General features: G+C 38.7%; 4 protein-coding genes across 4 annotated transcripts; 2 read left to right on the top strand and 2 right to left on the bottom strand.

Moving 5' to 3' along the window:
* Positions 1-2,995: 2,995 nt before the first annotated feature.
* Positions 2,996-4,492, bottom strand: LOC129752753 (uncharacterized). Its single transcript, XM_055748523.1, has one exon. It carries the CDS (start codon positions 4,490-4,492, stop codon positions 2,996-2,998), a length of 1,497 nt encoding a protein of 498 aa, XP_055604498.1.
* A 910-nt stretch (positions 4,493-5,402) lies between these two features.
* LOC129752751 (uncharacterized) lies at positions 5,403-10,408 on the top strand. The gene is made up of 4 exons (XM_055748522.1): positions 5,403-5,498; positions 8,737-10,039; positions 10,173-10,335; positions 10,392-10,408. The coding sequence occupies exons 1-4, from the start codon at positions 5,437-5,439 to the stop codon at positions 10,406-10,408; spliced, it is 1,545 nt and encodes a 514-aa protein (XP_055604497.1). The 5' UTR covers positions 5,403-5,436.
* A 1,347-nt stretch (positions 10,409-11,755) lies between these two features.
* LOC129751094 (uncharacterized protein K02A2.6-like) lies at positions 11,756-13,546 on the top strand. The gene is made up of 2 exons (XM_055746385.1): positions 11,756-13,233; positions 13,306-13,546. Exons 1-2 carry the CDS (start codon positions 11,853-11,855, stop codon positions 13,521-13,523), a joined length of 1,599 nt encoding a protein of 532 aa, XP_055602360.1. The 5' UTR covers positions 11,756-11,852; the 3' UTR covers positions 13,524-13,546.
* Positions 13,547-13,879: 333 nt separating this feature from the next.
* Positions 13,880-15,760, bottom strand: LOC129752750 (uncharacterized). Its single transcript, XM_055748521.1, has one exon. The coding sequence runs from the start codon at positions 15,758-15,760 to the stop codon at positions 13,880-13,882; it is 1,881 nt and encodes a 626-aa protein (XP_055604496.1).
* Between the last annotated feature and the right edge of the window lie 5,520 nt (positions 15,761-21,280).

Below are 21,280 nucleotides of genomic sequence, written 5' to 3'. Positions count from 1 at the left end.
GCTATAAGCATAATCAATAAAATTAAAATTATGTTTTTGTTATCTATAGTTTTCCAGTTTGTCATCGAAGCCGTCGAACATGTGCCCAAGCCCCTCTGCAGGTCAAGGAATCACTACAAGAGGATCGATACGCGATGGTGTCGTTTCGATGGTAAGTTTATTTTTAATACTCTTTGACTAAAAATTATAATAAAAATAAATTTTATTTTCCAGGAATTGAAGAATCCAACGCTTCAGGTGAAGGCATAAACGGCGGAAAAAGATTCACCACCAAGATTTCGATACTCAGTCGCAGCATCCGACCAAGAACAATTCTGTAACGAGTCACAGTATCCTTGCACCACCCTCAATCTGCACGAGTAAAAGAGGATAGCTGTTTCTGGGTCAAATACCAGCGCGGAATCGAACTGGAAGTGTTTAACCTGCCAGAGCAGTGACCTTCGTAATGCAAAGCACTCAATGTCTGCTGCAATGTGGCGCCAAAATGGATTAAACCAACATATCCCAAAAATTCAACAGTAAAACAGGAATGGCAGCCCAGAATCTGGCTGATTCGGATCTAGAAATCAGAACCTAATTTCGCGAAGCAGAAAGAAGAAATCCAAGTGCAGTGGAACTTGTTTCAATAATTAATTGCGAGTAAGCGCACAAGAAAAGGTGGAAACCGATATGTTTATATATTATACACGGTGTGTTTCGTAGAAGGACTTAAAGAAAAAAAATACAGTAACGCTAATTTTTGCATGGGCTGAAATTAGAGCTTTTTCCGGTTCATTTTCACCAAAAATTAAAATATTCTGTCGGTGACTCCCCATACAAAACATTTTTTTGAAAATTTTCTATTTGAATTTTTTAAAAAATAAATATATTTTTAGTATTTTATAATTTCACAGATGCTTATTATCTTAATTTTGACTTTCACTACTTTTAAATTAAACAAATAACTCAACAATGTCATCAGAAACTTTGAAACCCTTTTTTTTTCTTTTTTATTTTAATTAGTAACAGAGCTGTTTAAACGTAAAAATATGCCAAAAAAGTATATTCTAATCCTTAAAATTCAATATTGGCTGGCAAATCCTGTCAGCAGTCTGAGAGAGTCAAATTATCTGAAATTATTAGAACTATCTAGAATAATTTAAATCCTTATATGAATCCATCTGAATCCATTGCTGTCATTAGATTTCCTGATTGTGGCAACACTGGAGGGAATTTTATTTAAAAAATACTGAATGTTGAGGAAAATCAGTTAACACTAGGAAGCGCTATAACTTTTTTTTGTGAAAACACTTATCGTGATGCGATCTAGAGTAGAAACGTTTGTCTTAACCGAAGCTTTTATAAATTAAGAAAATCAATATTCAAAAGTAAACGATCCGTTTAAAACAATTTTTAAAGAAAAATTAGTTTTTATACTTCTCCTGATTTAATTGTCTCAAAATTCTATCTGCACTTCAGACTCAAAGCAAATCGCTACAGCAGTTCAATCTAGTTCAATTTGTTACTGTTTTTTGATACAATGATCATTGTTTATGCACTCCCGGAAGAACTTTTCGGATCCAATCAAGAAACTCGCGGGTTACAAAAAAATCACTACTTGGCGAAAAACAACTTTTATTTCGGGAGCAAAAAACGGTCTATATTTCGCGGCGGTAACTTTTATTCTAGCTCGAATGCTACTGAGCTATGTAAAACGTAAACAAAACATAATTAGATGACATTCGCACTGTTCCATTTCAACTGTTCCTTATGAACGTTATTGCGCATTTCACTACAAATTAGAAGCGCGCATGCGCGTGCAAATTAGAAGTGCGCGTTCATGCCGGCCGTCTTGAAATATCATTTCAATTATAACTAAAATTTCTTCGTTTCCTAATGTTTAAGAAATTACAATCTAGTCTTAAAATTATTGATGTTGTGTATACACGAGCTGGTGACGAGTAGCAACTCGTATCGGAGTGGGTCTGAACCATAATCAGACGGAACTGTTAACCTTCACTGCGGTGTACTTCGGGGTTCTCGGGTAGGTCGGACTGTACGATGGATCGAACCAAGCCAGATGATTGATGACTGCTGCTGCTGATCACCTAGAAGAGGATAAAAATTCTCTTAAGGTGTGTAGTACTGCAATGTGCTTCGACGAACACATACTAAAGTGCATTTACCTTCGAAAAAATGATGCTGCGCAACCTCTTCGGTGATCTACGGATGACGGACTGATAGTGATGACGAATGTGTTGGTGGAATTTCTGCTCGAACTCTTGCTTCCTGGACTACAACGTGGTTACGACTGCGGACGAATCTTGCTGAACTTTGGGGTCACCGTACTCATACGATGACGTTGAAACGGATGATTGGCTTCGGTGGGCGACGACAAATCTATGTAATCAGATGAGAGGGTGCTAATTAAATTGAATTTATGTTTCACAAAACGACTTCCCTGGAGCGGAGGCCTCCGGGCCTCCGCGGACGCCCTATGGCGTGTGATGACCTCCATCTGTTACGCGCTGGACTTCGAGTTGATGATCTCTGGTTGGTGATGCTGCTGGCGAACTTCTACGCTGGGTGAGCACGTCGGGGTTGGCCAAACCTGTCCATGACCACTGCGCAGGCGTTCAGGGGGCGAATACTAGTCTTCTCCCTCTTCATTGGCACCACTTTTCCTCAAAATATCAAAACGGGGATCTCAATTAGAGATGAACGGGACTTCCGCAGATTGACACTGCGATACACTTCGCAACAGACTGTTACGACGTGGGACTGTTTAAAAACAGGCCGAAAGGCGACGAGTATTCAGGCTTTACTCATGCATGCAAACATACGACTGACCACCACCGAAACAAAACAGATTACCTCAATCCAGGTGAAAGTGCTATCCACATGGGATGTCTCAGAGTTGTCTGAGTTTAGGAGGCATCGTAACTCTATGGAAAAGAAATTCGGTGAGCTTTTTGAAATTCAAACAAACACATAACTTAACTGGGAAGGCGGAGATCTATTGATCTCCGCCGGTGGAGGAGTCCAGGTTCTCCTCTTCTGACGATTGTAGGTTGTCACGGATGGGTAACACGCAAATTTTCGAAATGCCTCTCTTGTATGTGCCGTTCTGTGTGCGAACAACGCGTATGTTTCCATCTGTACCAGGGTGCAGGTCTACTACTCGTGCCATGGGCCACTGCAGAGGCGGGAAATTTTCCTCCTTCAGTATGACCAAGGTGCCGATTTTGATGTTGTCCTTCTTCTTAGTCCACTTCGTTCGGTTGTTGAGGTTAGACAGGTACTGAGTCGACCACTTCGCCCACAGATTCTGGGAAATCTGCTCCATTCTCTGCCAGACCTTCAGTCTCGACTCCGGTACGTCCTTCAAATCGCGTTCAGGGAGAGCAGTCATTTTCTTTTGCACCAGGAAATGTCCTGGTGTGAGCGGTTCGAAGTCATCAGGATCATTGCTGAGTTCGGTGATAGGTCTGGAGTTCAATGCTGCCTCAATCTTCACCACGATTGTCTGGAACTCCTCGTGTCCAAGCGAGCGCTGTCCAACTGTCCGTTTGAGCAAAGTTTTAAACGATTTCACTGCAGATTCCCAAAGTCCTCCAAAATTTGGCGAGCGTGCAGGGATGAAATGAAACTCGATGCCTTGGTTTGCTGCGTAATCAACCACCGTGTTTTGGAACTGCTTGCTGATGAACAACCCGTGAACTTCGTCCAGAACACGTTTTGCTCCAACAAAATTCTTCGCATTGTCGCACATCACCAACCGAGGAGCACCTCGACGACTACAAAACCGTTGAAAAGTGGCAAGGAAACCTTGCGTGGACAAATCTGAAGCCACTTCCATGTGCACAGCCTTTGTCACAAGGCAAACGTAGATAGCGATGAAAACCTTGACAGGCCGACATTTTCGCTGAGGATACGTTACAAAAAATGGCCCACAGTAATCCACACCAACTCTCTCAAAAACTGGGCACTGAGTCACTCGTTCAACTGGTAGATCTGCCATGATCTGTTCCTGGATCTTGGGTTTCACGCGAAAGCAAGGGACACATTTGAAGATCACAGAGCGAGCAAGGGTTCCGATGTGCGTTGGCCAGAATTGATCTCTAACTGCAGCAATGAGAAGCTGTTGACCTGCGTGAAACAACTTTCGGTGATAGTATGTCATCACTGTTTCGGTAAACGGATGTCGATGATCCAAGATGTACGGGTGCTTTCGGTTATCGGAAATCGATGCATGTCGGAGCCGGCCGCCAATCCGGATTAACCCATCTACCATCTCCGGCGTCAATGTCATCAGTTTTGATGACGGTGAAATCGGACGATTGTTCTTCAAATCACAGTACTCTTTCGGAAAGCTCTCTTTCTGAGCGATTCGTACAAGCGTCTTTAGCGATTCATCGAGTTCTGTGAGAGTCAGGGCACCACTTCTTTTAATATCTCTATGCGCAATCTGAGAGTTGAATCGAAATCGTCGCATCCATGCCACAAGGCGCATTAGCTCTATGTAAGAGGATCTCCATCCAAATACTTCGCTTGGTTCTACAACCTGTGCTACAGCCGTGGTACTCGCCTTTTCTTCCAACGATGACTTCTCTAACGACTCCTCAACGACGTTCACATTCTGGGGCCAGTGTTTCTCTTCAAGCCTCAACCAAGATGGGCCTTGAAACTGTAGGAAAATAGATTGGTGGTTGAAATCATAAAGAGAAAAAAAAATAAATTTGAGAATTTAAATAAGAGAATTTCTAGTAGCACTGATAGGTGATTTGGTTTGTGATGAAAAGGAAACAAAAAAAGGGAACAGAAACGGCTGAGGAAGAGAGCCCCTATTCTGCCGTTAGCAGAAAGGGAAATTTAACGGAACGAAAAACGGTGGTGGATGGAAAGTAAAGAGAAATAAACTGCCGCTCATAGCAAGTCCGTCCCATTTGCTTTTTTGTTGAAATGAGAAAAACGGCATTGAAAAATCGTAAAAAGTCCAACGGTAAATCAGTACTTGTATGCGTTTATATACGAAATAATCAACAGAATCTGTCACTGCAACGGCCAATGAAAGATTTTCGTTTTATAATAATAATTTTTTTGTTTTGATTCTGTTGAAAATTTTTTGCTGGGCCCTTATGGCAGTGGGACTGACATGCTATGATTTATGCCATATGGGACCGACTAGCGATCATTTGTTCAATGGGACAAAATTACTTGAGGTTTTTTTCAATGTTCATCAGAACAAAGTTCTGAAAACAAAGTTTTCTCTTGAAACTACAGATAAAATAAAAGTGATTCCAGCGATAAACTGAAAAATGATGAAAATGCAAATGGGACGGACTTGCTATGAGCGGCAGTAAATCAGTTTGTACAACGTTGTTAACAGGAACGGTTGTGTTTTTAGTTACATTCGAAAACCCCGGAAACCTGAAGTAGTGTGTTGTATGTGGTGAGATGGAGTGCGAAAATCACGACAATGGCGCAAGCGTCGGTGGCGGAACAAAAGCTCCCAACATGTAAGTAGCTCTTAGCGAGATAGTGCACATACAATCGAATTGGAAATAAATTATTGATGAGCGAAGTGTTTTTTCAAACTTTTTAACGAGTGATAATTTGCGCTGGAAAAGATGGCGGTAAGTTAAAAATAGATTGGCAGACAAATTTGTGAATCAGTAGCAAAAATTGAGAATCAGAAATAATTCAACGGTTAGGAATCTTACAGACAATAAAGAAAATAAGATGAATTGGATACCAGTGATTATTTGATGTGTTAAATGAGTGATTATTTGTGCTAGAAGAAGCAAAGATGGCGGTTGTGCTTCGATATTGGCATATTGAAAAATATAACGGTCAATTTTATCAAATGATGGAAACATTTTGTAATTTTTATTTCAGTTTTGAAATTCGAATTTTGCTTTTCAGGCTGACAAAATTATGGAAATGAAAATATTTTTTTACAGTAAGTGTAAAAGTTGATTTCAGTTTGATTTCTTTTTGCGAGAACTAATAAGACGGATTAAGAAATCAGACAAAAAATAATTTTCTTTAACTTTTTTTTAACTTTTGAATGATTTTGATTTCTCTTTGCGAGAACTAATAAGACGGATTGAGAAATCAAAAGATTAATTTAAATGAATTTGATTTCTTGTTGCGAGAACTAATAAGACGGATCAAGAAATGATTAATATAGAAATTTGAATTTAGTTGATTTCTTTTTGCGAGAACTATTAAGACGGATTAAGAAGTCAAAATATCATGAAATTCAAAACATGAAAAATTTTGAAAAGCGATAAAAAAAAAAATTAAACATGCAATTTATAAAAAGTCTCGATTTAGAACACAAAAAAATTGAAAATAAAAAGTCTGTAGAAGCAAAATAAACGGCGTAATTTTCAATGCGCAGAATTTTGCTGTACTGTAAGCCTTGAGTGGCAACCATTATCAGTACAAAAAAAAACAATTGTGTTACTATATTCAAAAATAATAATGAATTTGTATCTGACACAAGACCTCGAATGGCAATATGATCTGAAAAATTACAAATAAATGCCTCGAGTGGCAAAATAGTTCAAATGAATTAAAATCGTAGTTGCAGTAATTCACTTCACTGTAAGCCTCGAGTGGCAATTTTAAATGAGTTTTGAAAATATATAAAAAATATTTAAAAAAAAAATATTAAAAATATACAAAAACAAAAAAAATATTTTGCCTCGAGTGGCAAAATAGTTCAAATGAATAAAAATCGTAGTTGCAGTATTTCACTTCACTGTAAGCCTCGAGTGGCAATTTTAAATGAGTTTTGAAAATATATAAAAAAAATAATGTTGAAAATTTCAACTTGAAATTAACTTAAAGCCCCGAGTGGCAATATTACTTGAAAGTTATGAATAAAAAGCCTCGAGTGGCAAAATATAAAAATATAATCTGAAAAATTACAAATAAATGCCTCGAGTGGCAAAATAGTTTAAATGAATTAAAATCGTAGTTGCAGTATTTCACTTCACTGTAAGCCTCGAGTGGCAATTTTAAATGAGTTTTGAAAATATTTAAAAAAAAAATTAAGTTGAAAATTTCAACTTGAAATTAACTTAAAGCCCCGAGTGGCAATATTACTTGAAAGTTATGGAAAAAAAGCCTCGAGTGGCAAAATATAATAAAAAAAAAAAATTCCTTCAACAGTATTATGCTCTACTGTAAGCCTCGAGTGGCAAAAGTTATCTTTGAAAAACAATTGTTAGGAGAATTTATTTAAAAAAATTGAAAGCTGTAATTGACTAAAAGCCTCGAGTGAAATGAGAAATTACTATTAAAAGCCCCGAGTGGCAGAATAGTTAAAATGAATTAAAATCTAGCAAAATTTGCAGTATTTTACTTCACCGTAAGTAGCTTCGAGTGGCAACAGTACAAGAGTTTTGAAAATATATTCAAATAGATAAAGTTGTAATTGTCTAAACGCCTCGAGTGGCAATAGTTATCTTGAAAAACAGAGTGAAATGTTAAATTTTTAAAGTATTAATTGACTAAAAGCCTCGAGTGGCAATATGAACTGAACAATTGTAAATATAAGCCTCGAGTGGCAAAATAGTTAAAATAAATGCAGATTTTACTTCACTGCAAGCCTCGAGTGGCAAAAGTACAAAAGTTTTGATAATATATTAAAAAAATAAGTTGTAATAAACTAAAGGCCTCGAGTGGCAATATGACCTAAAAAGTTACAAATATAAAAAAACCTTGAGTGGCAAAATTATATTGAAAAATAAACTTTCAATGAGGCAGCACTATGCTGCTTCTGTAAGCCTCGAGTGGCAATAATAATCCTTGAGAAACAAGAGTGTCGAGAATATGTTAGATAATTAAGTTGTAATTGACTAGAAGCCTCGAGTGGCAATATGAACTAAAAATTACAAACAGAAGCCTCGAGAGGCAGGATATTTAAAATCTATGTTTCACTGGAAGCCTCGAGTGGCAACAGTTATCTTTATGAAACAAGAGTTTTGAAGTTATAAATGACTAGAGTGGCCTTGAGTGGCGAAATGTGTTAAAAATTTCAAGGCACAGGCATTTTGATTTGCATTACGCTTCAAATAGTAACGGTAATCTTTGTAAACAAGGGTTTTGAAAATATTAATTTAAAAGGATAAATAAAATCAAAACAGCAGTAAATAAAGCCTCGAGTGGCAATAAGAACAAGAAAATTTTAAATAGAAGCCTCGAGTGGCAAACTGTTGAAAAATTTACTGTGAGAATCGGGTATAAACATTTATGATATTTTGAAAATATATATATATATATAAAAAAAAAAAAAGAAAAAGTTTTAATAGACTAAAAGCCTCGAGTGGCAAATGAAATGAGAAACTACTGTCATCTATAACGGTTATTAGCATAATATCAACTGAAAATTACAAATAAAAGTCTCGAGCGACAAAATTGTTAAAATGAATGAATTTAAAAGTTGCAGTATACTTTGCTAAACAAGAGTTTTGAAAATATTTTTGTAAATAGTGGTAGTAACTAAAAGAAAAGATTTTAAATGTTTTGAAGATGTTTAAATTGTAAGATTTTATCAAATATTTTGAAAGAGAAAAATTTTCTGCTTGAAACCGTTAAAAACTCGCAAATGTATTGTTCTACGAATACATATAAAAAATTTTTTTTTTTGCACAATCGAATATGTTTCAGTTACACTTGTGCTGATAAACATTCAACAATTATATTACAACTAGAATGTTTTCGTATTTCTCTCTCTTCAAATAGGGAAAAGAAAAATTCTAAATCGAAAATTCGCAGATTGGAACAAGCTTTAGCAGCAGAAAAGACACAGAAAGATGAATTACTCTCTAAGCTTAAGAAAGCTCGTCGTCGTAATAAAATGTTTCTCGAGTCACATGGTGAACCATCAACACCGAGACATTCAACAATGCGAGAAGAGTATCAGGGACACAATTTTAATGAAGCTTCGTTCTCCTTGTCTTCATCTATTAACAACTTGTCTTTCGCCTCGCTAAGCGTCCCGGAATGTAAACCGGTTTCTGATGATGGAGAAATTGATAAGAAGACTTTCAATCAATGGAAAGATCATCTGGAATCTTCGATGCTTTTAACCGGGATAAGCGATGAGTTCACAAAAATGAATGTGTTCCGTATAAGGGCTGGTCGAAAGCTCTTGGATGTGTTAGATAACACAAAAACAAATTTTAATACACCTGATATCACAACCGCCCCTTATTCGAATGCAATGCATCGCTTGTGTAGCTATTTTGGCTCTCGTGAGTATGCTTTCATGCAACGCGAAAAACTACGTACTATGACACAGAACAAAGATGAACCCGATTTCAAATACGTAAAACGCATTATCGAGGCTGCAAAAGTGTGCGATTTCGACGAGAACAGATTGGTTGAAAGCGTTACCGATGTTATCCAGTTCCATGCGACAAATGCAAAGGTCAGAGAGGTTGCTAGGAAAATTTTAAGAAAAGGGGGCAGCTACATCGATTTGTTGGACAAAGTTCGCTCGATAGAGGTAGAAAAGATGCACGAAAGTATTTACGCTACACATAGCAACCAGGTAAAACAAGTCGAGGTAGCGGCCATTACGCAGCAGCCACAACGATCAGGGTTTGGAAACAACAGAGGTGGTTATCGAGGAGGTTATCGAGGTGGCTTTCGTTATAACAGAGGAGGAATACGGTCGACTCAACCCAATCCAGGACACTCCTTGAATAATCGCATAGATGGTAATAACGGATACATGCGGACTCTTAATTTTCAGCGAAGTGCTTATAATAGGACGAATTGGTCATCACCTGAAACGTCTCAAGGTTTTATGTTGAATCATGCTTGTTGGAGATGTACTAGCAAGTTTCATGAGGCTCATGAATGTTCTGCACGGTTCAAGGTCTGTAGAAGTTGTAACGAAGAGGGTCATCTTGAACGTGTCTGCCCAGGATCGTCATCTACTTCGCGGTCCGATTTTAATAAATCAGGTGGACCGCAGTCGAAAATTCCGAAAATTGCTGCAGTATCAATGTACGAAGATGAAAAGATTGTTGAGGATAATGTAAGTGCAGAATGAATTGATACAACTAACAGTTATTTGTTTTTTTTGTTATATTTTTTCCCCTTCATGAATTGGAATAAATGAAATAAAGACGAATTGTTGTTCTGAAAGTTTTTGTTACTGATTATTTCAGAATGTCGGATCAAGAGTTGGTTCTGTTGGTTGTTTCGCACTTGAGAAAACAGATGAAATAATAACTGGTTATATTGCTGGAGTACCTATAAGTTTTCTCATTGATTCTGGAGCAGAAGTTAATACAATCAGCGACTCGAACTTCAAGTTTCTAATGAATCACAGTGATTCCAGACAATCTTTGTTTTCCATTTCAATGGGCTCAGATGTACCTTTAAAGGCATACGCCTCGCCTAACGAAATACCTGTGATCGCTTCATTCGTAGCGGAGTTTTCTATTTCTCAGGATCGTCCTTATTTTATGGAAAAGTTTTATGCGGTTCAAAATGGTCGAGCGTTGTTAGGTAGAAGTACTGCTCTCCGATATAGCGTCCTCCAATTGGGGTTGCAAGTACCTATATCAAACTCAAGAGATTATGTTAATGCTGTTAGAGAATTTCCTGGTGAAATACGTACAGTGTCTTCAGAGCAGTTTCCCAAATTTAATGTACCGCCAGTTGAACTTTCATACGACAAGAGTCTTCCTCCAACACGAAACGTTTTTACCAGTATCCCGCCGGCTTTCAAGGAAGAGACATCTCGTAGGCTTCAAGATTTACTTTCTTCCGGAATAATTGAAGAGGTTACTCAAGAAATGGACAAATCTTTTTGTTCATCTCTTCTCGTCGTTCCCAAAGGAAAATCGGACATAAGACTAGTCGTGGACCTGAGGGGACCAAATCGATGTATATTACGTACCCCTTTCAAAATGCCCACGCTAGAATCAATATTGGCGGATCTTAATGGAGCGTGTTGGTTCTCGACAATTGATCTTACAAGCGCTTTTTTCCACGTGGAATTACACAGTAATTCAAGGCACCTGACCAATTTTTTCGCGGGTAATGGTATGTATCGATTCGTGCGTTTGCCATTCGGTCTCTGTAACGCACCCGATGTGTTCCAAGAGATATTACAAACAGTTGTTCTGGCAGAGTGTAAGGGAACCCGGAATTACTTGGATGATATCCTCGTGTATGGAAAAACCAAGTGTGAGCACGACGAAAACCTTAAGGAAACTCTTCAACGTTTGAGAAATCACAATGTTCGCATAAATATGGCGAAATGTGTGTTTGCACAAGAGTCAGTAAAATTCCTAGGATTCGTATTATCCAAAAATGGAATGAAAGTTGAGGACGAGAAACTTCGAGCAGTCAGACAGTTTCGCAGACCTGAGACACACCAGGAAGTCAAAAGCTTTCTAGGCCTCGTCAATTTTACAGAAAGATTTATACTTCATCGCGCGGACAAAACGGAAAAACTTAGAACTTTGGCCAAGTCCGATCGTTTCTATTGGACTTCTGCGGAGGAATTCGAATTTAACTTTCTCAAAAATGAAGCATTGCAAGAAATAGTACGCTTGGGTTACTTCATGGAATCGGATAAAACTGAACTCTTCGTGGACGCCTCCCCATCAGGCCTAGGAGCTGTTTTAGTTCAGTTTAATGATAAGGATGTACCTCGTATAATATCATGTGCATCCAAAGCATTAACAGATGTAGAAATGAAATACCCACAAACTCAGCGAGAGTCACTTGCTGTTGTTTGGGCAATAGAAAGATTTGCATATTACTTAACAGGCAAATTCTTTACGGTTAGAACAGACTCAGAGGCTAATGAGTTTATTTTTGGTCACTCACACAAAATGGGTAAAAGGTCGATTTCGAGAGCAGAAGCCTGGGCGCTAAGGCTGCAGTCGTACACTTTTGAAATAAAGCGAGTACCCGGTCATTCGAATGTTGCCGATGCGCTCTCAAGGTTAATTGATAAAACACAAGTTGACGAACCCTTCGATGAGACAAGCGATAAACATTTACTCTATTCAATTAACGCTGGTGCTATTGATATTTCATGGCAAGATATTGAAAAAGCATCCGAATTAGATGAAATCTTAAAGGATGTTCGAAACGCTATCATTACCGACAAATGGCCACCAAGCCTGCTTCAATTCCAAGCTCATTCAAAAGAAATTCGAGCTGTTGGTGCAACTTTGTTCAGAAACGATAAGATCATACTTCCGGAAGAACTGCGAACCTCTGCCCTGAATTCTGCTCATCAAGGCCATATTGGTATCAGCGCAATGAAACGGATAATGCGGGAATACTTTTGGTGGCCCAACATGAATAAGGCGATTGATGTTTTCGTAAAGAACTGTAAAACTTGTTTTATATTATCGCGCAGAAATCCTCCGATTCCATTATCAAGCCGCGATCTCCCAGAAGGGCCGTGGGAGATTCTACAAGTCGACTTCTTGTCAATAAATGGTTTTGGTTACGGAGAGCTATTGATGCTTGTTGATACGTATTCGCGATATTTGTGTGTCGTGGAAATGAGACAGACAGATGCAAAGTCTACTAATCGTGCCCTTTCGGAGATTTTCTATCAATGGGGTCTACCACTCATCCTTCAAAGCGACAATGGTCCCCCATTTCAAAGCGATGAATTTAAAGAGTATTGGCAGAACAAAGGAGTAAAGGTGCGAAAGTCGATCCCACTATGCCCGCAGTCAAACGGTTCTATAGAGAGGCAAAATCAGGGAGTGCTAAAGGCTTTAGCTGCTGCTAAGGATGAAGGAAGGTCTTGGAAATCTGCCTTGTACGAGTACGTCCATGTTCATAACACAAGAAAGCCTCACGCACGACTCGGAATCACTCCATTCGAACTATTAGTCGGATGGCAGTACCGTGGTGTATTCCCGTGTCTCTGGGAAGCTAGAGAGAATAAAACTGACCTTCAAGAAATTCGTGATCGTGACGCAGTATCAAAGTTAATCAGCAAGAAATACGCAGATGCTCGCAGAGGAGCTATCGAATCCGAAATACAGGAAGGCGATACAGTGGCTATGCTGATTCCGAGAAAGAGTAAAATGGATCCATCATTTTCCAAAGAAAAGTATGTTGTTTTAAAACGAACAGGGGCCAAGGTGGTCATTCGTAGTGACAGAGGAGTTCAATACGAAAGAAACGTTCGAGATGTTAAAATGGTACCACCAGCAGCTGTTGATTTCGAAGATGATTCGATAAACGGTAGTATAACCGACTCTAAAAAGACATATTATTAATCTATAAAATGCCGATATTAATTTTTCTTCATTTCAGGTTCAGAATATTCAGGAGATAACGACGAAATAATAAACAATGCAGACGGAAACCATGATGCGGAAGAGGAATGCGTGCAACCCTTTTTGAATGAGCATGATAATAATTCGGCCAATCCATCAATAACAGCCCAAGGGAACTTAACAAACCGACCAAGTAGGACCATAAAAAAGCCTGAAAAATTTAAAAACATGTTTTTGTATAACATTTTTCATTAGAGTAGGAGCGAGAGAGGATGTAGGAAAATAGATTGGTGGTTGAAATCATAAAGAGAAAAAAAAATAAATTTGAGAATTTAAATAAGAGAATTTCTAGTAGCACTGATAGGTGATTTGGTTTGTGATGAAAAGGAAACAAAAAAAGGGAACAGAAACGGCTGAGGAAGAGAGCCCCTATTCTGCCGTTAGCAGAAAGGGAAATTTAACGGAACGAAAAACGGTGGTGGATGGAAAGTAAAGAGAAATAAATCAGTTTGTACAACGTTGTTAACAGGAACGGTTGTGTTTTTAGTTACATTCGAAAACCCCGGAAACCTGAAGTAGTGTGTTGTATGTGGTGAGATGGAGTGCGAAAATCACGACAGAAACCACAGCGATTGATACTGCAACTGTGCTGGAATCATGCCTCGGGAAATTATATCTGCCGGGTTTTCAACTCCTGCTACGTGATTCCATGTTCCAGCGACCGTGATGTGTTGGATCTCGGAGACTCGGTTTGCTACAAACTCTTTCCAACGCGAAGGTGGGGATGATAGCCAACACTTAACTATCATGGAATCAGTCCAAAAGTGGGATTTTGCTGACTGCAACTTGATGCTTCTGGAGACTCTTTCATAAAGGTGCGCGAGAAGTAAAGCTGATGACAATTCTAATCGTGGCGTAGATTGCCTCTTCTTTTTCTTCTTCAGGTTTTCGAGAGGGGCTACTCTCGACTTCGCCGTCAACAGTCGAACTAGAATCTCCTCATTAGCATCAACGGTTCTGACATATAAGCATGCTCCGTACGCTTTGTCTGACGCATCACAAAATCCGTGAATTTCTACGACTCTTGTCTCCTGACTCAAACCAACCCAACGGGGCACTGACAAACTGTCTAAACTTGCAAAATTTCGACGATACTCCCTCCACTGCTCTTGAAGCTCAACGCTCAGTTCCTCATCCCAATCACATTGGAGTTTCCACAGATCTTGTACAAAGATTTTAGCTTGGATTACGACGGGGCCAACTAGTCCTAAGGGATCGAAAAGCCGTGCTACGTCTGACAATACTTTTCGCTTGGTAATCGGTGCTTTATCATCCCAAGAAATCGTACTGAAGCGGAAGTCGTCGGAGCTAGGCTGCCACTGCAGTCCAAGGGTTTTCACAGTAGATCTGGTTGAGTCTAACTCACAAACCAATCGTTCATCACAGAGATGGGAGGGTACATTTTGTAGAATCTCCGAGCAGTTAGAAACGTACTTTCTGAGAGACATTCCAGCAGAATCCATGAGGCTCATCATTTGCTGCACAAGTTGCTTTCCTTCCTCAATGGATTTGACACTAATCAGCATGTCGTCGACGTAGAACGCAGAAGCGAGCACCTCAGCTGCGATCGGATATTCCTCAGCTCCATCCTGGGACAATTGTTGCAGACACCTTGTAGCAAGATAAGGGGCGGAGGAAGTACCGTAAGTAACGGTGTTAAGTTCGAAGGTCCGAACAGACTCATCTCTTGAATCTCGCCACAAAATTCTCTGCCACCGATGATCCCCACGTTGCACCTTGATCATTCGATACATCTTGGCTATGTCAGCTACAATCGCGTACTGATGAAGCCTGAAGCGTAGCGTGATATCCAGCAGCTCATCCTGGACGACAGGTCCCACCATTAGAGCGTCATTCAACGAAACACCAGAGGATGACTTGCATGATGCATCGAACACCACCCGCAATTTTGTCGTCGTACTGTCAGGTTTAAACACAGGGAGATGCGGTATGTAGTAGCCTTTTTCTAGATCCGACTTGTCTGACACTTCTTGCATGTGCCCTAGTGCAAGGTATTCGTGGACGAAGGCAGCATACAACTTCTTCAAATCCGCATCGGTTTCGAATCGCCTTTCCAGTGCCGTAAAACGACTAGCAGCTCTCGTGAGTGAGTTGCCGATTTGATCAATCACAGACTCTTTCTTGGGAAGTGTAACGACGAATCGGCCTTCAGTGTCACGTATCGTAGTTTCTCGAAAGATCTTTTCACACAACGATTCTTCTATCGACAGGACGCTTTTAACGCGGCAGGTTTCCAGTTCCCAAAACTTCATCAATTGATCTTGAAGATCTACAATTGAGCAAACATAAGTCTGAGAAATGGATGGTGTTGCGCTTGATACTCGACCCGAGACAATCCATCCGAATACGGTCTTTTGTAGAGTTGGTCCGTTTGCAGTTATCTTCCGTCTGTCGTTTGTGAGCAAGTCCATGTAATATTCAGCGCCAATTATTACTATTCTATGCGCCTCGACTCATGGAAATACGGATCTGCCAGGAGCGATGCATCAGGAAGCGGCAAAGTGGATGGATCAAACGAAGTTGTTGGCAAATGAAGAGTGAGCTTTGGTAAAACGAAAAATTGCACAGTTTCCTGGAAGCGGGACATCTTCGGCGAACGGGGAGTTATTTCAGCGCTTACAGCCTTTGTTGAAACACTTTGCGATGATCCAATACCTTGGACCGACAGGAACGTGGGTGATTCAACGAAGCGCAGCTTGCGAGAGAAGTCACGTGTCATGAGGCAATGTTGCGAACAAGAATCAAGAAGAGCTCGAGCAATCAGCGTGTTGCCATGACGATCTTCCACTCTTATTAGAGCCGTTGACAGAATAATGTTATTCGAAGGAGAAGCAGGAAGTGCGACATAATTTTGACTGGTGTTACTATGTGTTGAGGTTTGTTGTGTGTTTGTGTGTTGTGAGGTGGTTGGTGCATTTTGTGTTGAGGTGTGCAAGTTCTCGGTGTTTGTTGGTTGGAGTTGTGGATTTGGCTGTTGGAACGATGCTTGTTGAACGATGGGTTGTGACGTTGACTGTTGATACGGCTTCGGATTCAACGGGTGTGGAACGGAGGATCGCGACGCGTGGATTAACGAATGATGCTTCTGATGACAATGACGACAGGTACTTCGGCTGCAATTCGCTGCGAAATGACCACTCTGGAAACAGTTACGGCAGACTCTGGCTCGATTTACCGCGTCCAAACGCTCAGACAATTTTAGACGCATGAACTTCTGGCAGTGGAAGGGTGAATGCCACGGCTCGTTGCAGAACGGACACCGATTCGACGACTTGTATGCGGTATTACACACTGAACTCCTGGATTGCTTGTTGTCTGTTGAACTTGACCCTTTTGATGGCGCTACAGATTGGAGAACACTACAATAGTTGCGTAAAAACTTCTTGAGGTCTTCGTACCTGGGAACTTCCTTGCTGTTATGATGTGTTTCCCAATTTCGAAGAGTAACAGGATCAAGACGGGCGCTCAGCATGTAGCTCAGGATTGTACTCCAGCCTTCGGTTTCTTCATCGACCTTCTGCAACATCTGAAGATTCTTCTCGAACTCGGTGATCAGATTATTCAGCCCGTCGTAGCCTTCTTTCTTCAGTGGTTCTAAAGCGAATAAAGCGTCCAGGTAAGCCTTCACAATGAGCTTACGATTCTCGTAACGCTCCTCCAAAATATCCCAAGCGACATCATAGTTGGCATCGGTGAGTTCAATGGATGCGATATCCTTCAACGCATCACCTGTGACGGCAGACCTGAGATACGTGAACTTCTCCGTAGATCCTAGCTGAGGATTGCAATGAATGAGACTCCGAAAGCTATCTCTGAACGTCACCCATTCCTTGATCTTTCCGTTGAAGGTTGGAAGTCGAATCTCTGGAAGCTTGACACGCGAAAATGGGGCGGACCGATCTTGGCTGAATCTCGACTCGTCGTTTGGCTGAGATGCTTTCGACGATTGAAGTTTCATGAGCATTCCCTTCAACTCGAAAAATCGATCCTCAAACTCCAGCAAAATCCTTTCGTTCTCATCCTGTCGTTGCTTTTCTGCTTCCTTTTTAGTGTCCTCTTCCAAATCCTTGTCCAGCTTTTCATCGGCCTCTTCCAAAGCAATCTCTATTTTTCCACGCACTTCGTAAAACTCACTGTACACTGGATCCAAAGCTTGAATCCTTGAAGTTAATTGACACTCATCATGTTCAGAATTATAGTGTTGCAAAAACCGATCGACACTGTCCAGCATAAGCACTATTTGTCGTTCACGTTTTTGCAGAGTTTTAAGCTGCGATTGTAAGTTTCTAGCCATGTTGCACTTTTTCACTTTCACGGTTTTTATTTTCACTAAGTTTTAATTTGTAAAAAAACTGAAGTCCGTTCGGCCCAATTCGTCCAATGCAAAATTAAAACACTATCACCAAACTGCACTGTAGTACTAACAGCTGTACCCGATCTACTCGACGTTCCACACAACCGCGAAACCCGATTGACGAAACCGTCGAACTTGTTGACTGCAGCAGGGGGGCACAACCACCGGAACAACAACGGAGAAAAAACCAGCGCAAACCAAGACCAACTTATATTTAAAAAGGGCACACCTCATGCAACGAAGAAAAAACACCTCACATGCAATCTCAATCTTTATTTCTCAACAACACAAGTACTTCCCAAATTATGTGATGAACTACGATGTCCGATGTCCTGGAGGTTGCCTTCAAGCTTCGTGATGTCCTTCCTAGGTGCCGTGGTTCACTCCCAGCTGGCTCGATGCACTTTTTTCACACTTTCAGGCACTTATCACACTCGCCGAATTGTTCGATGAGCTGGGCAATCAATTTGCGATGGCGATTTTTTCGCGTCCCAAGCCAGCAGCACAAAGGGGACCACTTTTTATTGTCCGCGAAAAGTTTTTTAGCGATGGCGATTTTCGCGTCACCAATCAGCAGCACAATTTGAAAACCACCGCGAAACTACTCCACCGAAATTCTCCGGGAAAACGGGATGTGGTATCCGGTTACGAAGGACCAAAATGTTTATGCACTCCCGGAAGAACTTTTCGGATCCAATCAAGAAACTCGCGGGTTACAAAAAAATCACTACTTGGCGAAAAACAACTTTTATTTCGGGAGCAAAAAACGGTCTATATTTCGCGGCGGTAACTTTTATTCTAGCTCGAATGCTACTGAGCTATGTAAAACGTAAACAAAACATAATTAGATGACATTCGCACTGTTCCATTTCAACTGTTCCTTATGAACGTTATTGCGCATTTCACTACAAATTAGAAGCGCGCATGCGCGTGCAAATTAGAAGTGCGCGTTCAATCATGAAAAACCCGGGGTTTCCTGTAATCTAGTTATTTAATCATTTTCCAATCAAATTTTTGTAACCCTGCTGTACTCTGTGATTCTTCCATTTTATTCAAGGAGCATCACTGTTAAGGTTAAATAATCAAAGCTTCTATGGTTTCCAAACCACTATATTATTTAAAAAATTTGAATCCCTTGTTTTAAATCGAATTTATAGTATTTTTTGGAAATAATTTTATTATATTTATTAATATATTATATTTATTAATATATTAGTCTAAAATTCTGATAAATTTGAAATTTTTCCAAAAAATGCGTTTCAAACCTTTTGCCGATCTTAAATTTACAAAAATCAACAGAATTGTCGTGAATTGCGAAAGTGAATTGCAAATGATCGATAGTAAGCTAGCCTGCAGCGCGTAAGACTCATCATATTTTGTTCATCCATTTCTTATTTTAGTTATTCAACTGTACACTGAAGTTTTTCTTTATTATTAAATAGAACCTCAATGAAGCATTGATGTTACAGTAAAGCAATCATCACCCTTTTTACTTTATACCAATGATGGTCAAAATTATAGAAATAATATTTGAATAAACAATAGAAACGCATAAAACAAAAAAAATATAAAACGCATAAATCTGGTCTTAAGCCGTCGATAAAATTAAAATATCTCTTTAAAAAAATCGTTTTTCATCTTTTGTTGATCATGAATTCCAAAATATCATCAATACTTCAATTCTTTAGCAAAAATGAAGTTCAAATGATTGATAGAAAATTTATTCACTTAAATATGAGAAAAATAAATTTAAAATAAATGTTATGTAGCGAAAGCTAAACGGATTTCAGTGCAAGTACTTTAACTATTAACTAAATTTTATATTTTAAATTTAATTAAAAACTGGTCTGCTAATAAATGTCTAAAATTAAACTAAGATAAACAAAGTTAAAAAATGCCATAAAAGAGTGGTGTCATCAAAAATTTTATTTATGTTTTCTAAAGGGCGTACCCATATGCACCAGAGCCTGCATATGGTGGAACTATTTTAAAGAACAATTTTGAAAAAAGAAAAGATTTTAAATAATTTGTGGGAAACAAATCAAATGGTGTTGAACTGTTCTTATTCCTGTATCATTTTTTGAACAAGAATAAGTTCTCCAAGATTTACACATACGAATATAAATTCAAGTTACATTTAGATAACACCAATTATAGCAATGATATCACAAATAATAAAATTTTTAAAAAAAAATGTTCATTTAAACATGAGTTTTCAGAAAATATAAATCACTTATTTTTCCAGGCGTTGAAATTTTTTAATGTTTCAGTATGACAAAAACTTGAATAAAAATAAAAAAAAATAAATTTTCAATGAAAAAAATTACTATTCCATTGCACTGGAATAATTTTACAGATAAAAATTTTTAAATATGGACAACAAATCTTCAAAAAATCAAAACGTATGGGGACTCACCGACCAAATATTTTAATTTTGCCTGAAAATGATTCAAAAAAGGCTAAATTTTCCATTTCTGAAGAAATTAGAGTTACTGTATTTTTTCTTTTAAACATCTTCTATAAACACACCGTGTATAGTTTGAAACTTGAGATTCAGTTACCGTATAACAACAAAACATTAATCGGGTATATGAAAACTTAATCAGATTTTCCGAAATCATGATATAAGAATTCAGAATGTTAAACCAAAATAACAAAACCTATTTATAGGACTAAAGATCTTTAAATGCAATGTGGATATCCAACAGTTAAATTCAAATTTAATGTGCCGATCATTTTAAGAATAAGAACCAAACAAGAGACGGACCCTCTTCAAAATACTTTTAGAAATTATCAAATTTTAAATTTTACCATTGGAAGCTGAAATGCAGTTTGGATTTTTAAACAACATTAAAAGATTAAAAGCATAACAGGTTAATTTGCTGAACTTTCAGATGAGTCTAGAAAACTTGCATTTATCATCACATTATTGAAATCCAAATTTCAATTAAGTGCCAAAATCAAAGAAAAAAGCATATAATTATTGAAAAGCGAATATAGTGTAACTTGAATAAGATCCTTAGTATAGAGCGATCCAAAAACTTCTCGGTGAAAAATTATTCTTATATATGTATATCGATAAATATTTTATATATCAAAATTTACAATACAATGTACAAACATAAATTATATTATAATTAAAAAAATCTTAAAAAACTATAACACGAATCGTCTCTGCTTCCATTCATAATCGTGAAAAGATCTTCTGAAGATAAGCTGTACCATCAGCAATACTTCAAAAAGATGATTAGATAACGATTACATCTATCTTTTGATGGGCGGAACGACTAGCAGAGCGCACGCACATCAACTATCAGCGGGATAAGTTGGTGAAAAAGGATATTCCGGATTTATACGGGGAAAAACACTCGCGTTAGTTTAATACAAAAGAACTTTATTATAAAGACGCAAAACGATGGCGACTTGTCGTGTGAAAAACGCGGTAAGAAAAGATACACACTCTTAATGTATTCTAGTCACTTTACAGCGAGGGATAAACCACCAGCTGGACTAACGTATGCGAAGGGCGTAATCATTGTACTTCGACACTCCTCCTCAATGTAGCGCCTCTTCGCCT

The sequence above is a fragment of the Uranotaenia lowii genome, chromosome 3, assembly GCF_029784155.1.
Source record: "Uranotaenia lowii strain MFRU-FL chromosome 3, ASM2978415v1, whole genome shotgun sequence".
NCBI lineage: Eukaryota > Metazoa > Arthropoda > Insecta > Diptera > Culicidae > Uranotaenia > Uranotaenia lowii.
This window is presented reverse-complemented; position numbering and strand designations above follow the sequence as displayed.

Bases quoted from the DNA above. Each gene is read 5' to 3' on its own strand.
- LOC129751094 (XM_055746385.1), top strand. From the start codon at position 11,853: ATGGGTAAAAGGTCGATTTCGAGAGCAGAAGCCTGGGCGCTAAGGCTG. The intron at 13,234-13,305 runs GTAGTATAACCG...TCTTCATTTCAG, and splicing joins CGAAGATGATTCGATAAACG to GTTCAGAATATTCAGGAGAT.
- LOC129752750 (XM_055748521.1), bottom strand. From the start codon at position 15,760: ATGGACTTGCTCACAAACGACAGACGGAAGATAACTGCAAACGGACCA.
- LOC129752753 (XM_055748523.1), bottom strand. From the start codon at position 4,492: ATGCGCCTTGTGGCATGGATGCGACGATTTCGATTCAACTCTCAGATT.
- LOC129752751 (XM_055748522.1), top strand. From the start codon at position 5,437: ATGGAGTGCGAAAATCACGACAATGGCGCAAGCGTCGGTGGCGGAACA. The intron at 5,499-8,736 runs GTAAGTAGCTCT...CTCTTCAAATAG, and splicing joins GGAACAAAAGCTCCCAACAT to GGAAAAGAAAAATTCTAAAT. The intron at 10,040-10,172 runs GTAAGTGCAGAA...TGATTATTTCAG, and splicing joins AAAAGATTGTTGAGGATAAT to AATGTCGGATCAAGAGTTGG.